The following is a 16,884-nucleotide window of genomic DNA, read 5'->3' on the forward strand; positions in this document are numbered from 1 at the left end:
GAATGTAGTAATTTTGATAGCTATTTCACATGTGAAAAATTGAAACAGAGAATGGGGTGTTTTCTCAAGGTCATACACTAAGTTGGCAATAGAACAAGAAATAGGAGACATTTTCCTGCCTAGAATTCTCTACAAGAGAGAAAGCAGTCCAGGTCTTAAAGTACTTTAGGTAACAATCCTTTGAAATATGTGACCATGCAACTTAACATTCATTTCAAATGTGCATCAATTGAAGTTTACTAGTATGTCAATCTGAACATCATTCCAATATGTTTTGTTTTTCTCTACTTCCAAAATAGGAAAAATTGAAGAATTATTTTTCAGTTCTGCGAATGAAGAGAAACAAAAAAAAGGAAAAAAGACAAAGTATTATTTTATTCTTTAAGGCACTCATGACACCTGACACGCCCTGTCTTAATCCATTTTATGCTGCTATAACAGAATACCTGAGACTAGGGGGCTTGTAAAGAATAGAAATTTATTTTTTACAGTTCTGAAGGTTGGAAAATGAAAGGTTAAGGGGCCCATATTTTGTGAGGACCTTCTTGCTGTGTCATCTCATGGCAGAAGGCAGAGGTGGAAGGGCAAGAGAACACATGAGAGAGCAAGAGAGAGAATGTGTGTTGAACTTACTTTTATAATAAAACCACTCTTGCTATAACAAACTCACTCTTGTAATAACAACATTAAGTCATTGATGAGGGCTCTGCCCTCTTAAAGATGACCTCTTAAAGATCCCACCATTCAGCACTGTTGCATTGGGGATTAAGTTTCCAACACATGAACTTTGTGGGACGCATTCAAACCATTCTGCCCTGGCTCCCAAATTTATTTTCTTCTCACGTGGAAAATAACACTTATTCTATCCCAATAATCCCCAAAATCTTAACTAGTTTCAGCTTCAATTCAAAAGTCCAAAGTCCAAAGTTTCATCTAAATCAGATATTGTTGTGACTCAAGGCATGATTCATCTTGGGGCAAATTTCCTTCAGCTATCAGTTTGTGAAATCAAAGTAAGTTATTTCCTTCCAAAATACAGTGGTGGGGCTGGCATAGGATTGATATTTCGCTTTCAAAATGAAGAAATAGGAAAAAAAATGAGAGTAGCTGGTCTCAAGTAAATACAAAAGCCAGCGAGGGTGAATGGCATTAACCTTTATGTCTCTGGAATAATCTTCTTTGACTCCATGCCCCACCTTCTATATGCACTGGAGCAGGGGTTAGACCTCTAAAACACTGGGCAGCCCCACTCCTATGGCTTTTCTGGGCTCAGTCCACCCAGCAGCTTGAATGAATTGGAGTCTCATGTCTGTAGCTCTCCAAGGCTTGTATTGCACACTGGCAACGTTATAGTTCTGGGGTTTCAAAGGCAGCCCCATTCCACTCTTAAGATTTCAATAAGCAGTGCCCTGTAGGGGCTCTCTTTGGTGGCTCTGCCCTTGAGACAAGTTTTTGCCTGGGCCTCCAGGCTATCCATGACATCCTTTGAAATTTTGGTGGCAGCTACCATGGCCCCATAGCTTGAGAATTCTGTGCACCTATAGACTTAGCACCATACGAATGCTGCCAGGGCCCACTGCTTGTGCCCTCTTGAGTGGCAGCCTGAGTGGCCCAAGCTGCACCCAGGCCCACTTGAGCCACAGCTCCTCTTGGGATGACCCATGAGTGCTGTACCAGGATATAAGGAGCAGATACCTGAGGTGGCTAGGGTAGTGAGTGCTGATCAATTAGTACCAATTTGATGGTGAGTGTATATAGTGTTTGTTTTTCAATTCTTGTTATAGTTTACTTAGGAGAATGGGCTCCAGCTCTATCCAGGATAATACAAGAGGTGTTAGTTCAACAGTGTTTTTTGTGGTTGTATAGTACTCCATGGTATACATATACCACAATTTATTAATCCACTTATGTATTGATGGGCACTTGGGTTGTTTCCACATCTTTGCAATTGTGAATTGTGCTGCTATAAACATTCTAGTGCAGATGTCTTTTTTATAAAATACATTTTTTTCCTTTGGGTAGATGCCCAGTAATGGGATTGCTGGATCAAATGGTAGTTCTACTTTTAGCTCTTTGAGGTATCTCCATATTACATTCCACAGAGGTTGCACTAGTTGGCAGTCCCACCAGCAATGTAGGAGTGTTCCTATCTCTTCACATCCATGCCAACATTTATTGTTTTGAGACTTTTTGATAAAAGCCATTTTCACTGGAGTTAAGTGGTATCTCACTGTGGTTTTGATTTGCATTTCTCTGATGATTGGAGATGGTGAGCATTTTTTCTTATGTTTGTTGGCCATTTTTCTGTCTTCTTTTTAAAAGTTTCTGTTCATGTCCTTTGCCTGTTTTTTATGGGGTTGTTTGATTTTTTCTTGCTGATTTTCCTGAGATCTATACAGATTCCAGTTATTGGTCCTTTATCAAATTAATCTTTTTTTAGCAGACAGTTGCTTGGCCGCAACCTCTCTCCAGAACGATTCTCTCCAGAATGTGCTTTTATATTCCTCACATGGCCGGGCTGAGAGTTTTCTAAATCTTTCCATTCTGCTTTCTTTTTAATTATAAATTCCATCTTTCAAGTATTTCTCTCTTTTCTCATTTTATTGTAAGCAGCCAAAAGAAGCCATGTACCACCTTGAATGCTTTGCTGCTTAGATATTTCTTCTTTCAGATATTTTAGTTCATCATTCTTAACTTTTCTTAAATCACTAGGACATGAGCACAATTCATCCATGTTCTCTGCTGCTTTGTAACATAGATGGCCTTTTCCCTGGTTTCCAGTGCCTTGTTCCTCATTTCTATCTGAAACTTCATCAGAATTGCTTTGGTCATTCATATTCCTACCAACATTCTGATTATGACCATTTAAATAATCTGTTAAGAAGATTTATTTTTCCATAAAGCTCTTATCTTCTGAGCCCTCACCAGACCTGCCCTTAACATTTCATTCATGGCAATGTAGGCTTTTTCCAGCCTGCTCCTCCAGATTCTTTCAGTTTCTAATCATTACCCAGTTCCACAGCCTCTGCCACATTTTCAACTATTTGTTATACAACCAGCTCCTCTTCTTGTTAGTGATGTTCTATCTTAGACCATTTTGTGATGCTATAACAGAATACCTGAGACTGGGTCATTTATAAAGCACATAAATTTATTTCTTACACTTCTGAGGACGGAGAAGTGCAAGGTTAAGGAGCCCACATCTGGTGAGGGCTTTCTTGCTGTGTCATCCAATGCTGGATGGCAGGAAGAAGAAAGGCAAGAGAATACATGTGCACTTGCAAGAGAGTGCAAGAGGGAGCCAAACTTGTTTTTATAACAAACCCACTCCTGTGATAAAATAATGCACTCCTGTGATAATGACATTGATGTCCTCATGACATCATCTACTCTTAAAGGTCCCACCTCTCAACACTGTTGTATTGGGGATTAAGTTTTCGACACATGGACTTTGAGGGACTCACTTAAACCCACTGAACACCCTTTCATTGAATAATTTGTCTATTTGTATCTTCTCCTCAAATTCAAACTTCTCCTTGACATATTACATCACAAATTTACATGTATCACTATATGAAAAGTAAAATGGACAACAAGATTTATCTTAATCCGTATTATTTTATGAAGTTTTATTCAGAGAAGGGAAAGGATAGACATAAGAAAGTGAATGCTTGGTTTGAGTAAATAAACAGAGCACCAAGCATCTATTATGTTATACTCCAGGCTTGATTTGTAAAAGTTTTAATTGAGTAAGATTCTTTCTTCTCTTTTTTCCCCTCCTTAAAGTATCTCTAAATCATTCAGAAATATACCAAATGGGCCACTATGAAAACAATAGCAATATAATATCTAAATCTGTACTTCTAAACTACTAATAAAATAATAACAGGGAATAACAAACTCTTCATGTATCTGTAAATCCTCTCTTGGGAGACATTCATTAAATTTGTAAGGATCTGCCAGAGAATTTAAAATGTGAAGCCAAGGTACAGAGTAAATACCATTTGTACCCTAACAAGAAAGAAACTAGAACTCAGAATTCTCCAGTGGTAATTTCTTACACCAGCTTTAACAGAATATAAAGAAAATTATCTGTAATGATTAGATAAAAGGAGCAAAAGCCATCAATCACATTTTAACATTTGGGGGAATTAATTCATCCAAATATGGGATACGGAAGAAGAATGGGTTACTGGTGAATCTCAGTTCAGCTAATATGACAAAGGGAACACAAAAGAAAAGAAACAGCAATACATATACCTCTGCAATTGCACTTTTTTTTTTACCTTTCACTTTCAATAATTACATGTGTTAGGTTGAACCTTATGAAATTATCAATATTTGGCCATTTTTAACCTGCAAAAACAGCAATTTCATTTGGTTCAATCTAATAAATGTCTAACTTCATTGTCATTGAAGCATGCCATTGAATGTGAAGTTCATATGTCAGATAAAAAATTCATTATGCTATCAACCTAGCAGAAGTAATGAAAAAAAGAATGTGAAAATTGAATTCTTCCAACTTCACCACTTTCTTTTTAGATATTATACCCTTTCATGAATATAGATCAAGAGGATATGCATTCTCCTGGGAAGTGAATTAATACAATGAATGGAAATATCCACCAATCTAACTAGGAAGAATAAACTTTGAAGTTACTTCATGGATAATACTTATAATTTTTCTGCCTAGAGAATTATTCTTTTTTAGGTCATGTCGTGAGTCCCTTTTATTTCTTGATAAGAAACCATAGACTACCTCAGGTGAACTCTAGAAAGTGGATTTGCTTTAAACTCAGTCTATGTTGATCATGAGTTGATTTATACTCTTAATAATACATTGACTTTTATACATTTGTTTTTCATTACTCCTATATTTTACACTGTAGGATTTTTAAGGGCAGAGATCATATTTCTTATTTAAAAATATATTTTTAATAAATACATTTCTTAATATATAAATGGCTATGTAGTGATATTTACTTTAAAGTGTGGAAAGGTCATCAGTATTCTAAAATTGTTAATCTAAATTTATTCCTTGGAACTTTATTCTATCATGACATATAAACCATTTTTTCTAAATGAGTTTAGGTTTTCCAACTAATTTTTAAGATTTTATTTAACATGGCAAAAGGAAAGAGATTTAGTTAGTGAATGTCTTTTTCTTTTTACAAAAAAAGTCCTTAGAATGGTCTTCAGGTACTGAATGATGCCTTCTCTGGCCTATGCCTTGTTTTATTCAATCCCTGAATTCCATATTTGCTTATGCTACAACAAGCTCTCTCCTGCTTTAGAAATACTGTGTATGTTGTACAGTCGTGTGTTGCTTAACGACAGGGATATGTTCTGAGAAATGCATCATTAGGTGATTTTGTCATTATGCAAACATCACAGGGTGTGCTTACCCAAACCTACATGGTTTAGACTACTGCACACCTAGTCTATATGGTACAGCCTATTGCTCCTAGACTACAAACCTGTGCAGTATGTTACTGTACTGAATACTGTAGGCAGTGGGTAGAGATGGTGATGGTTCAAAGTAGAGCAAAGGCTTTGGGAATGCAGAGAATGTGTAGACATGAGAGATAGACAAAGACTGAACCAACATGACCAAACATACGCAATGAGGGAGAGAGCAGAGTAAAAGAATGAATCTAATCTTTGGAGCCTATGTGAATGCAAGAATGTTGATGTCATTTACCATTATAAGGAACCCAAGGAAAACAGTGGTTTTTGAGGTTAGGAGAACATGAGTTAGGTTTGAATTGAAGGTTGCCATGGGACTTCCAGTCTCATAGGAGAAAGGTAAAACTTACAAATGAAAACTTGAAAATCATTGATACAAAACTAATAGTTGATGTCATGGGGTTATGTGTTTTTCCCAATGAGAGAAGCCAAAGCTAGAAAAAAAGAGAGCCAGAAGCAGAATTTTAGGGAAATACCTATATTTCATTGGGCTAGGGAAGAAGATTCAGGAAAATGAATTGAAAAAATGATGTCAGAAAAGAATTGGGAGATTGATTTATTATAGAAATTTAGGAAAGAGGGTTTTAAAAGAGAAAGTATTTTCAAAAGGGCTACATGCTTTCTAGATGTCAATGGATCCTAAAATAATAATGATGATGATAAGGGAGGTAGCTAATTTCTATTGGTTGATTACTCTGTGCCCAGCATGATTAGAAGCTGTGTAACTATCTGCATGTATTCATTTATTTTAAACTTAGTATATGAGTTTTGTTAGAGAGTTGGAGGTTGAAAAATATTAATTTTATAGAAGGAAAAATTATAACAGAGGAACTAGAGGCTAGGAAAAGTAGAAGGAAGGGAGGGCTGGGGGAAGTTTGTTAAAGGATACAAAATTATAGCTAGATAGGAGAAATAAGTTCTAGTGTTCTATGCTGCTGCAGGATAGCATAGTTAACAATAATATATAGTTTCAAGTAGGGAGTGCAATATTTAATGTTCCAAATACAGAGAAATGATAAATGTTTGAGATGATGGATATGCTAATTACCTTGATCTGATCACTACACATTATATCTATTGAAACATCACTATGGACCCCATGAATATGTGCAATTATTATTTGTCCATTAAAAAAATAAAATAATCATTTTGGAATAGCTTCATGACTCAATGGGAAGTAGAATCAGTAAATGGTCTGATGTGGTTTTTTCTTAAGGAACACTTATCCACTACAGGATCTAATTTTCAAATAGCAAGTCAGATTTTCCGTAAACTCTACAATTCTCATTTATAATTAATTCAATACTATAATTTCATTTTTATGTGGCTCTTTGATGTTTGTCATATCCTATCAATTTGATCATCCTACTTGTTGAATGTAGGATTTGAATGTAGCCTTTGAATTTTAGATGAAAAAGATTGGCTTTGTTTTGTCTGAACCAAACCTAACTAGGGACATTAAACTGTTGCACATGACAGAGAGTGAAGGGTTCTGCCCAGGGATTGCTGTAAGCTTATAAGCAATCAAGTAGTGTCAGTTTCCATGAAGGCTGGCACCGGAGGAGTGCTAGGACTCTGTTGACAGCGGTCATATTGCTCCAAAGCTGAAAAGGGAGAGCCCCTGCTCTGGCAGGTACTTTGCAAGAGCTACACGACACTTTGGCCTAGTACACTCTGCATGTGTGCCCCTGAGATGTCAATGAACTATAGAATTGTCTAGTAGCCACAAGACACAAGAGAACTGCTTCAGAACGAGAAGAGTCAATGTAAACCCTGGCTATGGATTATTCAGATACTGACAGTGACTGCACTTTGGGATACAGTGATGATGAAGATTCCAGTGATGAAGTTCAAAGAATATCAGAGTCAGTGCACAGAAAACTATATTTGCAAAGATTTTGGCATATTATTTTGTGATCTGTAATATCATTGAAAAGAATTTCTAACTTTTCCAAAATTGCTTAAAAAAAGACCACTACTAAACTGCCTACCTTTGACTATAATTATTCATTAACTGATAACAGGTTTGTGAAAATATTTGTTAATCTGTCAAATAGTAGATACTTCTATGTTAGTACATGTCTATTAATTGGTACACTGAAATCAACTAATATGCAGGTATAGAACTGGATGAACATGAGATTTTATTTTTAAAGACAATGTGCATGTTATACCTGAACTGTTATGTAAATACATATACATTTATTTATTATAAAGGAGCAGCCTAGTGTGCTGAACATTCAGAGGCAATCAGTGTATGTTTGGTGAAAGTTTTTAATTAAGTAGATTGAGCATTATCTTATAATTTTAGTTATAAAATTTTCTTGTAGTCAATGTTTTATCAAAATCTCATATTCTTCTATAAGAAATTATTAAATACCTTGATCTTCTACACATAAAAATGAATGAAAGCAAGGTCAATTTTAAAAAAATAACACTATCCCACTCTCTTTTCCCTTTCCCCTTATCTAAACCAGTATTACATGGAACCTTGGTAACTTGGTAGATATTCTGTGTGAAACAAATATCATAGCAGCTGTGTATTGATGGAAATAAGTTTAAGAACAACATGGAATTATTAGGACCTCTGTATTATATGAGTATGTAATATTTTACATCTAAATACAAATGATATTTGCTTTTACCATGGTTCTTGAACCCACAAAGGAAATAAACATACACAATCAATCCCAGTATTTTCAGCTTTTATCGATAATATCCTCTTATTAGAAGTTTCTACCATCTCTCCTAAAATGAGAGATAAATATATATAAATACTAGGTCAGATAGCATTTTGCCTCTCGTAGAATCTGGCTCTCTGACTGCACAGGAACAATATTTCTAGATACCTGTATAGAAAGGAATAAAGACGTCAAGCACCTTAATAGTAGAAATAAAATGACAGTGTAATGGCAACATGGGTTTGACATTGAATAAGCTTGGCATTAAATATTAATAATTTCCTATTGTTATGTGACATAATTATAAAGCAACATTGCACACACATAGCCATGGATAGAAATTCTTATAATTTGAGAATCAAAATGACTCATCAGATTAATTTTACAATTGGACACCCATAAATATATTAATGCTGGTTTTATTAACAATTAAATCTAATTTCATAATGATAGAGACACTATGACTACTTACTGCTCAAAAGTTATTCTACATTTTAATAAATTTAGAATTATTGTCAAATTAAAATCTGATAGCACAGTATATAAGCAGTGTACTGTTGTGGAAAGATCATGACTTTGAGGACAGCCAGATATGTGTTCCAATTCCAGGGCTGCAACTCACTGGCTAAGTCTGACTTTGGATGTGTTACCTAATCTCTGTCCCTATGAGTAAATCTAGGATAATATAACCACCCTTTGTTGTATTCCATAAATGAAAATTTGTATGATCTGTTTAATATAGTTTCTGACATATACTAGATGCTCAACAAATGGCAAAGATTATAATATATTGTTTAATATGTTGGTTTTTTCCCCCAATGCTATGCTTCTTTTCATTTTTAATATATGTCACTTTACTAGGTACTAAGCCTAATTCTGGCTTGTACTTATAAACTGTACCTTTTAAAATAAAATATTTTCCATTTTTATTGACTAATGTCACTCTTTTGATCTTTAATTTTCCCTGCCCATATTTTAAAATATTAATGGATTTTTGTTGTTGTTGTTGTTGCTGCAAAGGCATTGCACTTAGTTTTAAAAGTATATCCAGTTTAGGCCAGATGATATGATAAAATTCTGAAGTATTAGAAATGTTTATGATGAATACATTTTTAAAAATCAATATACACAAAAATATACTCAAAAACAAAGCATATATATACACATATATGTGTGCATGTGTGTGTATGTGTATACATGTGTGTGTGTATATATATACATATATATATATGTATGTATATAATACTTTTAAAGACTGTGGGAGATTTCTAAATAGCCAAGATGAAAATATAGTTTAGGAAAAGCTAGATTTAATATGATGCTTTCTATAAAGCTGTGATGGTTAGGGTGGATTTTTTGTTGTTGTTTTGTTTGTTTCTTTTTAACTAGCAGCAATTTGTAGTAACTTATGCTACCGTGAGCAACATCCTAAGAAATAAGTCATTCACATGATGCATAGAGGACCTAATGGGCATTATGGATATTTTCTGCCTGTTGTAGTCACTTCAACAAAAATTCCCACTCAGAAAGTGATAATGAAGTAAAATATATTGTCTCATTTTATGAGCAATTAATGCTCATTTATGAGCATTAATTCTACCCACTTTTCTTTTGGGTAGAATTATTTTATAAAACACCAGACAGAATCTCCACAGGGACAGACATGCTGGTATTGGAGATGAGAAGAATCAGAAATAATAAATAGCAGACCACATTTCTTTTTATGTGCCAGGCACTATTTTATCTTTGATTATCTCATTTAATACCACGTAGTGAGTGGGTACTTTCATGATTCCCATTCGAGGGATGAAGACATGAAAGCCTTCACATAGCCTGGGAGTGGTGGAACTGGGTTTAACACCAAGGTAGTGCGAATCCCAGACCTGAGCTCTGCCTTACTGCCCCAGGGCTCAGGAGTGTGATGAAGCCTTGCCATTCCTGCTGCACACACTTACAAAGCACCTCCTATGTATGAGACATTCGGGATAAAATGGGGAGCAAAACCAGCCATGTTCTCTGCCCTCATATGATTTAGTGGGAGGGAGATAAAGTCATTAATCAAATGGCCACTTAAATAAATGTGTAAATTACAAATGACGATAAGTACTTGGAGGTTGAGGTATGTAGGGCCATGTAAACAAGTAAGTAGGGAAACTGACCTGTAATTCAGGATAGCATCCCTGAGGAAGGGGAAATTAGGTTGAAATTTAAGGAATAAGTAGGGATGAACTAAATAAATAATTGGAAAGGAGTCTCCTACCCTGGGGAAAGCATGTTTAGAGAAGAACTCAGGGCAGGAGGGAGAGGATGTGTATTGCAAGCAGGCCAGTTTGGCTGGAAAGCAGAGAATTCGAAGGAGGCATGAAAAGGATCTTACTGGGAGTTGATGAGACCATCATAAAAACTATACAGTCCGAGGAGAATTTAGCATGGCAAGTGGATTAAAAAAATACACAATAATTGATAGATTTTTTAAAAAAGTGCAATTACTGAGAATCAAATGAAAAGAAATGTAACTTAGAAGAGAAACGTAACATGAAATACCTAAGAATACATTTTTTTTAAGTCAGGACCCAAAGGAAAACAATTGTGAAATCTTATTTAAAGACATGAAATTAGATCTGAACAAGTAGAAAGTCATGCCATGTTCTTGTGTGGAAACATTAATGTCATCACAAAGTTCTTCTTTTGATATCGATGTATAAATATATTACAGCTCTACTGGAATCACAAAGTAGGTTGTTTTAGAAATGGAAAATGATTTTAAACTCTATATTAAATAGTGAATGCTTACAAATATCATCAAGATATTTCTCAAAAGTAATGAATGCTTAAGAATACCATCAGGCTATTTCTGAAAAAGAATTTTAGAAAGGACGAACTTGCTTTACCTGATGCTAAATACTAATAGCTACTATAAAGCAACTGTATGTTAACAGCAGTAAAAAATAGATCAGTGGTTAAAAACAAAAAGAGTTCAAAAGTTTATGTTAGAATTTAGTGTGTTTTGAAAATATAAAAATTCACTAGAAACGTATTTATTTTCAAGACTTTAAGAGCCTGTTATTTGAGACATGATGTTTTGTGAATTTTAGAATATATTATCATTGCTTTATTGTTTTCTGTGTACCTATGTATTATATTTCAATTTTATAATTATTAATTATTGAATATATTAACTTAGAAATTTTGTTATTTTAGGAAAAGAATACCTTTTCAAGTATAATTTAATGTTACTATGACAGTGATACTATTACATTTATAGTAGCTGAAAATGAATGGTGAGTGTTAGTTTACCAAATCCACCTTTGACTACTGGATCAAACAAGAGATACTGAGACAGATTTTTAAAGGTTTAAGAGGTTGATAGATACTTCTGTTGTGATAAATTAAATGCTTATAAAGAGATGGTATTTATACATTTCAATCAGTATGACTAAGATTTGTCAAATACTCCTGAAGAACCACAAGCTCTGTTATAAGATGAATAATTGGATACCATAAGTTGCTAAAATATTAGCCACACAAAAGCAGTGTCTCTAAAGTAGTGGAATAATTAAAACAGATCCATTGTTCTGAAGGATATACTGACAAATTTATACACAAATGGATTAGATACTCAATTTCTAGAAGTATAACTTTAAATCCTTTAAAAACTTTTATCTATTCATGTTTATTACTATCTTTATCATTGTCCCATTAATCCATTAATTCCTCAAAGAGCAAAATGGATTATGATGTAAAATTTAGTTCTACTTGTATAAGCGAACCTTTAGATTTGAAAACTTTACAATTTTAAAATTTAAATTTTATAAACTTTAAAGTTTTCATTATCTACTGGACAATAAGAATAGGATTTGTATGACTAATGACAAGGGTAAGGTGGTTCCTCATGAAAAAGAAATTTTTTACATGAACAAAGCATAAACCTGGAAATGGATAAGTCAGAATAGTTACATAATTTAATATGTGTCCTGAGTTAATCACAATGAACACTTTTCTTTGATATTAAAGGTTATTTTACTTCAATGTCTCTATTTTTTGTACAGGGAAGATGTGAGAACAGCAAACGTAATTGCTGCAGAAGCTGTAACCTGCCTTGTGATTGACAGAGAGTAAGTACATTGTTTTATTATGCATATTGCACACTCATATCAGCAACACACATAAGTTCCTGGAATTAGACATCATTTTATGGAGCTATTAATACTTGTATTATATCTTTTCCTTTTAAAATGAGTTCTATGCTTGATTCTCATTCTCTATTATTCCTGGAAGTGGCTGTCTCTTCCATTCTAGCTTTGTAATCTTCAACAAAGTCCTAAATTATTATGAGCTTCAGTTCAGTTAACTCATTTGTAAATTGGGGATAATGCAATATCATAGGAATATTTTGAGGATCAATGAAAACATGTACGTAAAGCATTTATTCAAATGTCTTTTACTCAGGAGGTACCCAATCAATGCTAGCTATTTTTGAAAATTTTTAGAATTATCATTATTGTTGTCATTGCTAAGAAATGGAGTGTTACATGTACATGTTTGAATTATCACTTTCATTTCCATCTCCAGACTTTTATAATAAAATTATTTAAGGAGGGTAGGTTTAGAGAAAGCATTAGTTCTAGGCATAGGCATAGATTTAAGGTCCTTAGACGTTTATTTGATAAGGCCAATCCCTGTTCCTTCTCTCAATCCTGGCTTGCTATTCTCACTACCTGAATGCTTTATAGGGGTTAAACTACAAGTATCAGATTATTGACTCTGAAAGAGTGTAGTTAAAATGAACATGTACTTTTTGGAAATAGTCAACCAGAATTTTCCTCATTGTAGTATATGTGGATAAGTTTATCAGAAAAGCCAAGTGCCTTATTTAAAAAGAACTTTAAAACACCTAGTTGTAGCTGGAATAGGCAGAGAATGTTAGTGTGGAATGAAGCTGTGGGGCCAAATATGATCAGCCTAGAATGATGGAGTTGAGTGCAGAGTTCAGGACATTCTGTGGAGAGAGCTCACACTTGAATCACAAACCTCACATTGAGAGGCCCCTCCATGCTGTATTGCTAGAACCAGAGCAGTGGCACACCTGCAGAATAATGATAACATCCACGAATGTTTCTGAAATAGGAATTCTTTGTCTTATTCTCAGAAACAAAAATTATCCATTCACTCTTTCTTTGATTCAACTTACATTTCTGAGAATCTACCATGTATGTACAAGGCATTGTGGTAGAAGGACCGGCATAGACACCGATTTGGGGGTTAGCTTCTAATACAGATTTGGCATATAAAACATAACCATCATGCAGAAATAAGAAGAGTTCAGAATAGAATTATAGGGGAATCCATAAAAGAGAGTAACTACTTTTGAGGAGAATCAGGGAAGTGTTCATGGAAGAAATGGTCTTATTAGGTGGATCGGAAAGTGTAGGAAAAAAATATATAAATACAGTGAATAACATAAGCAATACTCATAAGGAATCTATGACCATTTCAACTGGCTGGAGTGAGACTATGGAAAGGTAGTTGGGAGAGGTGTTGTAACAAATAAGTTCACAAGCACGTTGGAGCTCATTCACTGAGAACACTGAATGTTGGTATAAGGGCAGGTCTGACAATTTTAAGTAGCAAAATGTTGTCACTATAACAATGTATTTAGTAGACTAATCTGGGAATTCTGTGTAAAATGAATTAGAAGGAGAGATAAGAGACTGAATAGCTGATTAGTAGTCTAAATCCAGTTGGGGATCATGAGACCATTTATAGGAGAAATGCATAAGAATGAAGAGGTAAAACCAGTGGGCTTAAGGTCTGACTGAACACAAAGAGCAAAGAAGAAATTAGGGATGTAGTTGGAAGAGAAAAAATATAGAAGGAACACAGATGAATCAGTTTGGTAGGCGCAATGATAATCCATGAAGAATATAATGAATTTAACATACAATATTGCACACTCAAGAACAAATGCCCTACAGGAGGTAGGAAATGTGGGTCAGGAACTTTTGTTAGAGTTAACTTAAAATTAACTTAAAAATTGCCCACATATAGTTAACAGCTGAAACCATGAGACAGGATGGAATTGCAGGAAAGAATTGAGAAGATAAAAGGACCAGTGTTAGATTTGGGCCAATCCTTTCATTTATGAGTTAGTCAGAGAAAAAAAAAAACAGTGAAAAATAATGAGATGTTCACAATCAGAGCAGTGTAGGAGACCTCAGAAACCAAGAGACTATTTCATGAGAAAAGTGATAATCTCAGTGTTAAAAGCTGAGACACATACAGATAGAAAAAAGGGCAATGGGTTTAGTAACCTGGGAGAAAACACATTTTACTGAGGTTATTCAAGTGGTGAGAATGGAGTCCAAATTACACAGAATGAACACACGCAAAGAAAATGAGAGCAAAGGCCTGAGGCACTTGTTCTTTCAAGAAATTTGGCTAGAAAAAGGAAGAAAAGGAAGAGGAAAGGAGCATGAATCATTAGCGGGGATCTTGGAGAGTTTCCTTATGATGAGTCTAGAGAGTACAAGTCTCTAGGAAGATGGAGCAAATGAAACACTAAAGGGAATATTTGGTGGGAAATAGGACCACAGGAAAGGAAAATGTGGGCAAAGAGGAAAAGGTTACTTGGAGAGCATATAGTTCTTTTTGTACTTACTGAAAATAGTGAAAAAGAGGAGAGGTATAAAATTTGTACAGAAATGCTGAGATGTAGATAAGGAAAGTTATGGGAACTTGGATGTACTTAATCTTGCTTTGACAGCATGAAGCGAGGAAATCTGGTGCGAGGAGGAGTGAGAGTAGAGCTGAGGGTTGCCAGCTAACTGGGGGTGGATGGGCAATCACAGCAGTTTATATCCCTACAGTCCTTTATAATTTATGAATTTTCACATCTATGAGATCCCACCTGGAAGGTAGAGTATTTTACAGAAGAGGAAACTGAAGCTCATTGAAACTTGATGAGATTTCATGTTAAATGGTAGAGCCCAAATTAATCTGTGGAAAACATAACTGTATTAGACTTTGGGGATCATCTGGTCTAGCTCCTTCATTTTAGCAAACTGAGGTTGCGAGAGAGAAGCATCAAGTTGCATCACACACATGCTTTTGCCCTAATCCTAATTTTCTCTCTCTTTACAAACTGAGCATATATAGTGAATGGGTGTTGTCAAACAAAGCTCAATACATGAATCTTGACTGCAACACTTTATGAGAAAATGGACAAATTACTTAAATTCTGACTTTCAGTTTTCCTGTCTGCAAAATACAATATTACTTAAATTATAAAATTGGTTTAAAAATCTAACAATTTAACATATGTAAAAGTCCATGCCCAGCACAGGACATGTAGTCAGCACTTAATAAATGTGTCCTTCCTCTTCTTATGCAAGGCATAGGATTCCCCTGGATTTTGCCTTTTTTTTCTTTCTAATCAGAGTAAGTTTATTTCCAGGGATATATAAAGAGAAGACATGTTGAGAGAGTTCTAGGTTTAGGCATAAATACAGAGAAGATAGCTTGAGTCTAGGAACTCAAGAAGTATATTTCTATATTCTTAAAAGAGAGGTTGGGCTTCCCACCAAATGTTGAATTCACAGCTTAAAAAAAAAATGAAACTGTAACTGAAGGATTCTGTCAAAAGCCTGCTGCTGCTGCCTAATTTATGGCCAATTAGAGGAGCGCCAGGGCTTCATCCCGAGCAAACAGATGGCAGACATTAGAACTGTCAACAAAAGGAGCTTCCTTCACAAATTTACAAGCAAGGTACCATGTTACATGAGCCAGTGATTTTGCTTTATCATTCCAGAGGGAGATCCAAAGAACATTATTATAACTAATCATGCATGTCAGAATTTTTTTAAAAAAAATGTTTATTGACAAACCAGAAAGTAATAAACAGATACATGGTTTTCTCAAAAAAGCATGCTCTGAGGATTTGTTTCTTGTAGCCTACTCCTTATCTTAATAAGTATCTGCAATAATTCCAAAATTTGTGTGAAGATTATCTAAAAAAATATTAGTCTAACAGAACAACTCATTTTGATGAATAAATTTTTTAAATATATAAAAAACAACTAGGTACCTTTGGCACTTCTTAATTTGGAGACCATGAAAAAAATATAAAAGTAAATATATTCATATCTTGGTGTCCACAGGAAAGTAGTTCCAAGACCCTCATGCAATGCCAAAATCCACAGATACTCAAGTCTTTTATATATGGCATCATAGTATTTGCATATTATGTTAATAATACCTGTGCACATCCTCCATTAGACTTTAAAATATCTCTAGGTTAGTTATAATACCTAATAAATGTAAATGTTATGTGAAAACTGGTGATGTTGTTTAGGAAATAATGACAAGAAAAAGGTCTATATATGTTCAGTATAGATACAACCATTCTTTATTTCCTAATATTTTCGATATGTGGCTAGTTGAATTTATGGATCCAGAACCCACAGATACAGAAGACCAACTATATGTTTTTGTGTTCCATAACCAGTTATGAAATGTCTACTTCTTCATTGTCATGGCAAACTTTTGATTAAGCTAGAAGTTCTATTAAAATAATTGATTTTTTGACACATTGAAGATAATTCAGATCATTGTTCAAAGACTGCAACTTATAACTACTAATAAATCTTATAGAGTTATAGATTCCCCCCTCCCCAAGAAATTAAGATCTAAAGTAGAGCACTAACTCTATCTCTGATTTACTGGGTAATCTCTGAGATGC

At 34.5% G+C, this 16,884-nt stretch overlaps 1 protein-coding gene across 2 annotated transcripts in view; it reads left to right on the top strand.

Moving 5' to 3' along the window:
* Positions 1–16,884, top strand: part of PRKG1 (protein kinase cGMP-dependent 1) — a 1,210,052-nt gene that overhangs the window by 1,058,900 nt on the left and 134,268 nt on the right. For both annotated transcript variants that reach the window (XM_012762921.3, XM_012762920.2), the window contains exon 8: positions 12,197–12,262. In XM_012762921.3, the coding sequence (XP_012618375.1) occupies positions 12,197–12,262 (66 nt within the window). The remainder of the gene's footprint in view (positions 1–12,196; positions 12,263–16,884) is intronic.

Source organism: Microcebus murinus, chromosome 14 (genome assembly GCF_040939455.1).
Source record: "Microcebus murinus isolate Inina chromosome 14, M.murinus_Inina_mat1.0, whole genome shotgun sequence".
Lineage (NCBI taxonomy): Eukaryota > Metazoa > Chordata > Mammalia > Primates > Cheirogaleidae > Microcebus > Microcebus murinus.